The sequence below is a fragment of the Mastomys coucha genome, unplaced genomic scaffold (assembly GCF_008632895.1).
Source record: "Mastomys coucha isolate ucsf_1 unplaced genomic scaffold, UCSF_Mcou_1 pScaffold18, whole genome shotgun sequence".
In the NCBI taxonomy this organism is placed as follows: Eukaryota; Metazoa; Chordata; class Mammalia; order Rodentia; family Muridae; genus Mastomys; species Mastomys coucha.
Genome location: NW_022196900.1, coordinates 92,211,827 through 92,221,558, shown reverse-complemented (window position 1 = coordinate 92,221,558; position 9,732 = coordinate 92,211,827). Strand labels below are relative to the sequence as shown.

Below are 9,732 nucleotides of genomic sequence, written 5' to 3'. Positions count from 1 at the left end.
GAAATCCACCTGCCTCTGCCTCCCAAGTGCTGGGATTAAAGGCGTGCGCCACCACCGCCCGGCTCCATATGGGCTTCTTAGAGTGCAAGCCCAAACTATGTCACCAGGGGGCGCTCACACCATGTTCCATTATGGCTACTAGACTTCTCACGGAAATGCTCTAGTCTATTCTTCATAGACCCAGAGAAGCAGCAGAGATCCTTTTAGAGATTTCGAGTCTGTGAACAGGAGGCTGGGCCAGAAGGGGACTTTTCTGTAAGCCACATTTTCACGGGAAAGGAAAAGCAAAGGAGAACAGAGTTGTGGGAATTAATAATAAAAGATAACGGTGTCAGCTGGACAGACCCTAGAAATTGCTTTTGATAGTCTTGTTTAGTCATGTCTGTCTGTCTACCTAGTTATCTATTCTTGTGTGGCAGGGGATGCAAGTGTGCCGAGGCACACGGCTGAGGTCAGGCAACAACTTTTAGCAGTTGGTTCTCTCCTTCCGCATCTGTAGTTGCAGCAGGGATCCACTACCTTGCTGCAAGTTCTAGGTGATCTGGCCTGCTGCTTCTGGAAGATTCTCCTGTCTCTGCCTCCCATGTTGATGTAAAAGTCCTGGGATGACATCGGCTTCTTCATGTGGCTCCCAGGATGGAGCTCAGGCTGTCAGGCATGGAAGGCAAGGTGCTTTTATCCGCCGAGTCTTTTCACTATCTCTTATTTTTATTATTATTTATGCATGTGTGTATGTGTGCATGGTGCGTGTGTGTGTGTGCACACATGGAGGTCAAAGGGCAACTCTGTGGAGTTAGTTCTGTCCTTTCACTTTTACGTGGGATCCAACTCCGGTTACCATGTTTGCCCACTGAACACTTTACCCACAGAGGGATCTCCCCGGCTCCCTACTTTTTAAATTGACTAATTAAAAATATTTCTGAGACATGTCTTATGTAGCTCAGGCTGGTTTTGAACTACGTAGGTCAGGATGACTCTGAACTCATGACTCTCCGGTCTCCATCTCCAAGGTTCTAAGACTTTAGGCATATGTCACTTTACCGGCTGGTCTTGTTTTATAGATGGGAAACAGGCTCAGAAAAAGGAAAAGGACTTTGTAAGACCCGTGGCTAGTGGACAGAAAGGAATTTGCAGTCCAGAGGTATTTTCACGGGAGCTGGTCCTTGAAGCCTGAGACCTGAGTCTTGACTTTCAGAACTCACACGGTGGAAGGAGAGCACCAGATCCCATAAATATTTCTCTAGCCTCCACGTGTGTACCATGGGGTGTCTATGTGCAAACACACACAAATTAAAAAGTAATAAGAAAAGATCTGATGGCTCCCCAAACTTTCACTAGGACCTTCCTTCCACCCCCACCCCTCCCTCCCCTCAGCGGAGAGCTCATTCATTACCATGGAGCCCAGAACAGGAGCCCCTGGGGGCTGCCGGGACCCTCCACACTCCACTGGGTGACAAGCTGCCAAGCTGAGGACTGGTTCATTTTGTCCCTCTATTCCAAAGTCATCTCAGAAACCACAGGTACTGCCTCGATGAGAATACAGACTGTTTTTATTTTTATTTCCTCCTTTATAATTCCCCAAATCGTCTAAGATGTGACAGCAAAGAGCTATAATTATATAACCCCTGCCACATCTTGTGGAGGAAATTGGAAGGCAGAGAAATGTCCAGTTGTGTACTGAGATCCACCACGTAAGACCAGCCCAAGTGTCTGTCACGGGCCACATAGGCTCCATGTTGGAAGAACTGCACTGCCTGGCATCCCAGGTCACCTAGTCAGACTCCCTTCTTCCTCATCCCTCGCCATGTCTGCTCCTTCAAGTGTCCTTTCATTGCTACAGCCAAACTGGATTCAGCTTTCAGGGCTCAACACTGTCCCACCCAATGTGGCAAGGCCCTGCCATCTCCCGATCATATCAGCCATTGTCCGCTTCCCCTGACCAATGGAGATACTTTCCTGGTACCCATTTAGTCAATTTTATTATCTCCTGCAGTACCCTGGCGACCCCTGAACCTGGGTCCCTTTCTGAGTGGGGCCCGTGTAACGTTTATCTTTTCAGCTTTGGGGCCATCCTCAGCCTTGTGTATGTTATACTTCCAAAGAGTGACGGGCACATAGAAAGGTGACAGTCCTATTTTAAAAGAGAATATATTCTGTGCCTTGGGAACCTTGTGGCGTTCACCAGCATCTGTGGTATTAACCCACTCAATGCCAGTAAACACTTCCAGTTGTCACAATCAAACAGTTAGCTTTGGCGATTATCCCCCATAGAGCAAAGGTGCCTCTTGCTGTGGCCCACTGATAGGGATTGATAAAGGATTTTCATAAAGCCCCAAGGAATACCTAGGAATGCCCATCTGATGGAAGCGAAAAGGCAAGGCTTGTGAAGAGCTTTTGTGGAAACTAAGTTCTACACTCTAGATTTCTGATTTCTAAGGCCAGGGCGCACCCCACATTCTGGAATCCTCTGAGAACCCCAGCAAAATCTTTGCCTTTCCTCTTTGGTACATTAGATCCAGGTCTGTCCTGTCCCTGTCCCTTCCCCTGTCCCACCTGCATAGCCTGTGCTAGGTTATGAGCCCTTGGCTGGCCTGCTAACCTGTGTAGGGTGGATCTCAGGCTGCCCCCCCAACACTCCCGTTACTTCTTCTTCAGCTCCTTGGGCTCCTCCCCGTGTTTGAACACACTGATGGTGACCTGGCCCGTCTCCGAGCCATACTTGTTCTTGACGAAGATTCCATAGCGCCCGCTATCTTCGCTGGTGACCTTGTCAATGGTGACGGTGACCTCCGTACCCTTCACCTCCATGTGGTATCGGTCAAAGAAGGAGACGGGCTGGTCGTTCTTTAGCCAAGAGATCTCAGGGGACGGGTCTCCTGAGATGACACAGGTCAGGCACAGGGTCTGTTTTGATGGACAGGAAGAGAACAATTTTATGTCTTTGCATGCATGCATGCATTGTGTGTGTGTCTGTGTGTGTGTGTTTTAAAAACAAGGTCTTATATGTCCTAGACTGGAGTTGGTTGAACTTGATAGGTAGCTGAGGATGACGTTGAACTCCCTTCTTCCTGCATCCTAAGGGCTGGGATGCAGGCTCGCCCAGCTTAGGCAGTGCTGGAGGTTCAACACAGGGCTTTGTGCATGCTAGGTAAGCACTTTACTAACCGAACCACGTCCCTAGCTTTTCCCAGTGTCTTACTGTAACCCGCAAAGGGAGGCATGCTTTATTCTAACCCCACCTTCTCCAACCTTCAACTTTTTACAGAAAAAGTTACTTGGTAGAATCTTAGACAATTCTCCACTAACAACCTAGTAGTGAGCTCCAGGGCAGCCAGGGCTACACAGAGAAATCCCATCTCAAAAAAACAAAAATGTGTTTGAGTGTTTGTCTGTGCATACATATGTATGTTTGTAATGTACCCATGCATTGTATGTATGTATGTATGTATGTATGTACAAGGCATATGTGCAGTGCCTGTGAAGGCCAGAAGGGGGCATTAGATCCCTTCAAACTGGAGTTACAGATGTTTGTGACCCACCATGTCGGTGCTTAGGCTTGAACCTGGGTCCTCCGGAAGAACAGCTGATGCTCTTAACTGCTGAGCCACCTCAGCTCCTAAGGTTGTACTGCTTACACACAAAGGTTTGTGAGCTGAGTCTGGAAGTTCTTGAGTGAGGTCTTAGACAGCATACGGCACAATGACGGCACTCACTGGCTTTGGGACTGAGGTGCTAGGGTATAAATCTCAGATCTGCCCATCAGGTTGTGTGGCCTTCACTATAACGTTAACCACTCTAGGTCTCAGTTGCCCCTGCTGTCGAGTGGGACTAGAGTTAATACCCTACTTCCGGCAGTTGCCCCGGGAGGCAAAATCAGTGGAGATGTGTACCGATGTGTACTAGTAGCCAGCACAGACTTTTGACAGCAGACAGACTTTTGAAAACACTACAGCCTTTAGGGGGTCACGTAAGCTCTCGTGAGAGCCAGAGTCACAGGTGGCAGGCTCCCACCAAGGCTGTCTAAAGATGGGACAGAGCCAGGCTGAGCACAGGTGTCTGACTCCAGGCTCACTGGTTTTGCTTGATACACATGTCATCACTGAGCTGCGTGACCAGCTGTGGCAGGTGCAGCCTCTCTGGCTAGCCTGTCATCCTTAGCTCTCAAATCCATAGCACTCTACTATAGTATGACCCGAGAGGGATCCTTGAGGGAACACAAGCATGGGATGGGCTGACTGTGGGCCAGGAGGAATGGTACCTTATCTTCCATGATGGTGGCCACGTCTGGCAGGCCCCTCACTACTTTCGCCCGATCTGGAATGGAAAGAGATGTCCTGAGTGGTGAGTCCTGCCAGCTACACTCCTGCCCAGCAGCTTTCCTCAGAGTGGAGGGTTCGTATCAAGGAGGCTTCTTTCTAGTTCCTCCCTCAGCATCTCCTCCCGAGCCCCTTCTCTCCATGGGTGGAAGATGTGATGCCACGTGAGCTGTTTCTGCCATTGAGGTCACTGTGATTAGTGGTACCCAGCAATTACAGTGAATAACATCTGACCTCAAGAGAAAGAAGGTAAATGAGATAGCTTTGAACTGGAACTAACGGATTCTGATCTACAGTGGGGATGGGGCACCAAGAGGAGGCCAGGAAAAGCAGCAGCTTTTGGGACACCTTGACTCTGGTCCAAGGAGGGTCCTGGTGGCCGCAGGAAGACAGTATGGCTATAAATTACTAAACAGAGAGTCAACTGTGTCCCTGACATTGCATCAGAGGGCATGGGAGACCTAGACCGCGTGTCTTAGATATGCAAAACACCTGGCGCAGAAGCTGCTGTCTAGGGTGAGGGAGAAGGACCCTGACTCAGACAGGGAAAGCCCCGGGGATGGACACAGTCATGGGCAGGAAGTTGTACTAGCTTTCCACAGCTGAGGAGGTGACCCAGTTCCCTCCCTGACTCCAGTTTCTCGAGCCTCAGCAACCCCATAGGGTCATGTTCAAGTTCCTTCTATGGGAGTCCTGGATGGAAGGGGACATTTGTGTTGGGTGGACAACTAGGTGATGGTGTGAGGGTCCCTCTGGCCTGAGCACACGTGAAGCTGGCTGGCTGTGCTATCTCCTCCACACTCGGCTGACACTGCAAGGTCACTTGGAACCTGAGATTGTCAGACTGCAGTTACATATCCAATGCCTGTCCTTCGTGTCGCTTGGGGACAATGGGAAGAGGCACCAGCAGATCTGTGTTGATGGCACTGCAGTGTCCCGGATGCTCCTAGCGCACTAGGTCCCTCCCTTATCAGGCTGGGAAGGCCTTGGGACTCTGCTGCCTCCTCTGTCCTTCACTGAACCCCCCATCCCTGGGCCACAGAAATCTGAGAGCTATACTCCTAACACTGGACTGTTCAAAGCTGGCTGGCGGAGGGGTGAGCCCGTAAGCAGAACAGACTTGAACGTGGATTGGCAATGGCTTTCCCAGAGTTTTGTTGCATCCCCTGTGCCTGGGGCTGATTCTGGGTTAGAGCCACCATCACCTCCCCCAACCCCACAAGCCTTCAGGTTCCAGGCCATCCCCTTCCTTACGTCCCACTTGCACAGGCTAGGTCAGCCTCGTTCCTCTATGTCCCACTTGCACAGGCTAGCCCAGCCTCATTCCTCTCAGTCCTCCGCCTCTGGGTTCCCACCGGGGGGGCCCTGTGCACCTGCTCCACACCAGACCCACACCAGTCTGTCCAACTGACTTCAAGCATCCTTAGGCTCCTTATCCATCTGTCTTTTTACGGCCAGCTCCCAGGTGTCCCCAGAGCCTGACAGGAGGCTGGGGTTCTAGAGAAGCTGGCCTAGACTCGGGAACACACAGAACAAGACCACCGGGGACTCACTCTTCTCAATGACAGCCAAGGCCCTGAAACACAGAAAAGGGAACAGGGTGTGGTGTTCTCTCCCTGTGTGAGGCAAGGAAGGTGGGACCCGCTAATGCTCCCCCCCCCCAGAGGAAGGTGGGACCCGCTAATGCTCCCCCCAGTAGAAGCCTAAAAACAGTCACTCTACCCCTGAGAGGGCCTGTGAGTCAAAGGAGGAGAAACTTACTTCAGTCTCTGGTGCTCTGCCAGGGCATCATCAAAAGCTGTAGGACAAAGAGGACAGGGCTGAGAGGGGACCGTCATCTCCAATGCCCTCCCCACTCCGGGATTCTCCCAGGGCAGTGCTAGGTTTGGAGGGGGAGAGAGAGCCTCTCAAAAGACCTCGGGATTTTCTTTTTTTCTGTATCTTTTTGAGATACGTTCCCACTGTTTATCTAAGGATGATCTGCTTTCAACTGGCTATCTTCCTGCCTACATGTTAAGATTACAGGCATGTGCCACCCTGTATGACCTCATTGTGGAATTTTCCTTTACATTTTTTTTTTTTGGTTTTGGGGAAGGACAAGAGAGATGGCTAGAGGGCCATAGGAATGAATGGAAATCTGCAACTGATGGGGGTGGGAAGGTGGGGGACCTTAGCTGTGACGCACTATACTGGCGATATGGAACCAGGAGAGGCCATTTCCTGTAGCCAGGCAGGAGCCACAGTGGACCAATAGAGACACCAACTCATCCACAAAACTTTCAACCCAAAATATATCCTGTCTACAGGAAATGCAGGCATGGGGGATGGAGCAGAGACTGAGGGAATGGCCAACCAATAACCAGCCCACCTTGAGACTCATCCCATGGGCAAGCACCTGTCCCTGACACTATTAATGATACTCAGCTATGCTTTCAGATGGGAACATGCTGTCCTCTGAGGGGCTCCACCCAGCAGCTAACTCAGACAGACGCAGACATCCACAGCCCAACAGTGCATGGAGCTTGGGGACTCTTATGGAAGATTAGGGGGAAGGGTTGTGGGCCCCAAAGGGGGGGAACTCTACAGGAAGACCAACAGAGCCAACTCACCTGGACCCTTAAGGGTTCTCAGAGACTGAACCACCAACCAAAGAACATACACAGGCTGTACCCAGCACCCCCACCACACCCCCCACTCCCTACCCCGCACATACATAGCAGATGTGCAGCTTGGCGTTCATGTGGGCTGGGCTGCCTTTGTCTGGCCACAGTGGGAGAGGATGCGCCTAGCCTCACAGAGACTTGAAGTGCCAGGGTGGGGGGATAACTAGCGGGGCCCCCACTTGCTTAGAGGAGATAGGAGATGGGGGTGGGGGAAGGGAAGGATTGTGGGAGGGAGTAATGGGGGGGCCAGTGAGCAGATGTAAAGTGAACAAGTAAATAAAAAAAATTAAATTAATTTCTGTGTGTGTGTGTGTGTGTGGGCTGGAGAGATGGCTCAGTGGTTAAGAGCACTGCTCTTCCAGAGGTCCTGAGTTCAATTCCCAGCAACCACATGGTGGCTCACAACCATCTGTAATGGGAATCCAGTGCCCTCTTCTGGAGTGTCTGAAGAGAGCAATGGTGTACTCATATACATAAAATAAATAAATAAATAAATAAATAAATAAATAATTTTTTTTTTCCCGAGACAGGGTTTCTCTGTGTAGTCCTGGCTGTCCTGGAACTCACTTTGTAAAACAGGCTGGCCTCGAACTCAGAAATCCGCCTGCCCCTGCCTCCCAAGTGCTGGGATTAAAGGCGTGTGCCACCACTGCCCGGCTAATAAATAAAATTTTTAAAAGGTTTTTTTTGTTGTTGTTGCTTGTTTTTAATTTGTTGTGACTGTGCGGGCTGTGAAGGTCAGAGGAAACTGCTTCACAAAGTTGCTCTCTTCTTCCAGTTTTATATGAGCTCAGGGCATTAGTTTTGCGTAGCAAGGACTTTTTAACTCCTGAGCCTTCTTGCTACTCTTCTATCCTTTGATGTGAGACAAGGTTCCAGGTCGTCTGGGCTGGTCTCAAACTCACTATGTAGCTGAGGATGACCTTGAACTCCTGATCCTCCTGCCGTGGTCCTGAGCCCCTGGGATTGTCCAGAGCGAGCTCTCAGCAGACAGACAGACAGACAGACAGGAGGACGGCTCACCTTGCCCAGATAGGTCTGCTGAGAGCTGCCGGACTTCCTTCCCAGCAGTGATCTCCAGGGTATATTTGCCCTTATCTGAGTCCTTGGGGTCCAGGATGTGGAGCCAAATCTCATCCAGGGTGGTGCCTGCCCGAACCCGATCGCCACTCTCCAGACGCTTGTCTCTGAATGCAAAGGCACAGAAGGGCTAGGGTGGAGTGTGGGCCTCACTCCCTGGCCGCCCACCAGACACCTGCTACGGATCCACTCATCCATTCATTGTACAGTGCTTCGTTCACCGTCTGATCATCCACCCATCCATCCATTCGGCATTCAGCTACTCTTCCCTTCCTTCATCCAATCCCGCGGCAGACCATCTGCATACAAAACCTGGGTTTATGTCTGTGGTGTGCCCTAAAGGCTGGAGCAATGGGCAGAGGGCATTGTTGGGGCAGGGACCACCCTGCTCTTGGAGGCCATACACCCACCTCTTCCTTCTCATCCCAATCTTCCAGGCGTTTCTGCCTAGCCCCTCTCTCCTAACTTCAGAAACCAGCGAAGGTTCAACTCTTCCCTTTCCCTTCTTAAACTTCATCCCTAGAGATATCTACCCCGTGCCCCCGGTGTTCTGTTCGTTAAGCCTATTGTCACAGGACTCAGACACTCTGGCTGGAGAAGGGGCCCCCCGTCTTTCTGAAGCTTCCCGTGGCCCTCACTCTCACTACATAGATTTTCCCAAGTTGGTCCGGGCTTCCCTTTAGAATGGGTGCAGCCATGTCTGCTCCACAAGGCTGAAGCCTGCATGTGACGAGAGGCTCTAGGGAGACCCTGTTCTCAAACTATCTGGGGTGACTTGGCTGAATCTTTGTAGAAGTCTTCCTGATCTTCTGTCCTGACCCTCCCACAGCCTTCTCTGCCTGGACCTGCCTCCTGAGCCTGGACACTTGGCTCTGTTGAGGCTTCAGGGGCCTGCAAGTGTACATCGCTCTAGTGACTGGCTCTTCCTGACTCCTGCATTCCTTCCTCACTCACTTTCCAGATATGCTCTAGATACCATAATCCTTGGGTTGTCATGGAGACCTTGGATAAATGGCCCAGCATTCCCATCTTCCCTGGGGGATGACTCTTCTATTCCTTTTACCCCTGTGGGCAGGACCCATGGAAGAGCTTCCTCTTTGCTCATCCTTTGGGCTTGGGACCTGTGGGAAGAATCCTAAAGGCGCAGGCACTGGAACCTTCCAACTGGTGAGGGCTCCGGGGCATGGGCAACCTACTTGTGGAACCACGCTGTCTTCATGTAGTCCACGTTGTAGTATTTGACCTTGCTGAAGAGACGGATCCCCTCTTCAGTCCCCTGGATTTTCAGTGGGGTTGCAGAGAGAGCTGAGGATGCAGAGGCCAAAGGTGAGTGAGTGTCCCCTGAGGACCTGGGAGTTTTGGAGCCAGCCTGCTTGCTGCAACTCCAGAGAAGTAAGGAGGGAACACCATACTGTGTGGGGGCAGGGCCTTCCGCCTCCCTCACCGAGGACAGATGCTAGACCCATGCCTGAAGCTGCTAAGGCTGTTGGGGAATCCTCAGAGGCTCGTTGGCATTAGCCAGACCAAGACAAAGAGGAAGGCGTGCTCACTTACCACCAATCCTGCCCAGCTCAGTGAGGACGGCATCTAGGGCTGGGGAGAGACAGATGATCAGATCCTTAGGGATGTTGGGGTGGTGGTGGTGATGGTGGTGGGTGGTGGTGGTGGTGGTG

At 51.3% G+C, this 9,732-nt stretch overlaps 1 protein-coding gene across 2 annotated transcripts in view; it reads right to left on the bottom strand.

The window, feature by feature from the left end:
* Nucleotides 1–1,532: 1,532 nt before the first annotated feature.
* The window catches only part of Myom3 (myomesin 3), a 55,937-nt gene continuing 47,737 nt past the window's right edge, over nucleotides 1,533–9,732 (bottom strand). For both annotated transcript variants that reach the window (XM_031379071.1, XM_031379072.1), the window contains exons 31-37: nucleotides 9,614–9,652; nucleotides 9,256–9,364; nucleotides 8,003–8,166; nucleotides 6,078–6,114; nucleotides 5,870–5,892; nucleotides 4,259–4,314; nucleotides 1,533–2,904 (exon numbers count right to left, since the gene is read on the bottom strand). In XM_031379071.1, coding sequence (XP_031234931.1) covers nucleotides 2,641–2,904; nucleotides 4,259–4,314; nucleotides 5,870–5,892; nucleotides 6,078–6,114; nucleotides 8,003–8,166; nucleotides 9,256–9,364; nucleotides 9,614–9,652 — 692 coding nt within the window. In that variant the 3' untranslated portion in view covers nucleotides 1,533–2,640. The remainder of the gene's footprint in view (nucleotides 2,905–4,258; nucleotides 4,315–5,869; nucleotides 5,893–6,077; nucleotides 6,115–8,002; nucleotides 8,167–9,255; nucleotides 9,365–9,613; nucleotides 9,653–9,732) is intronic.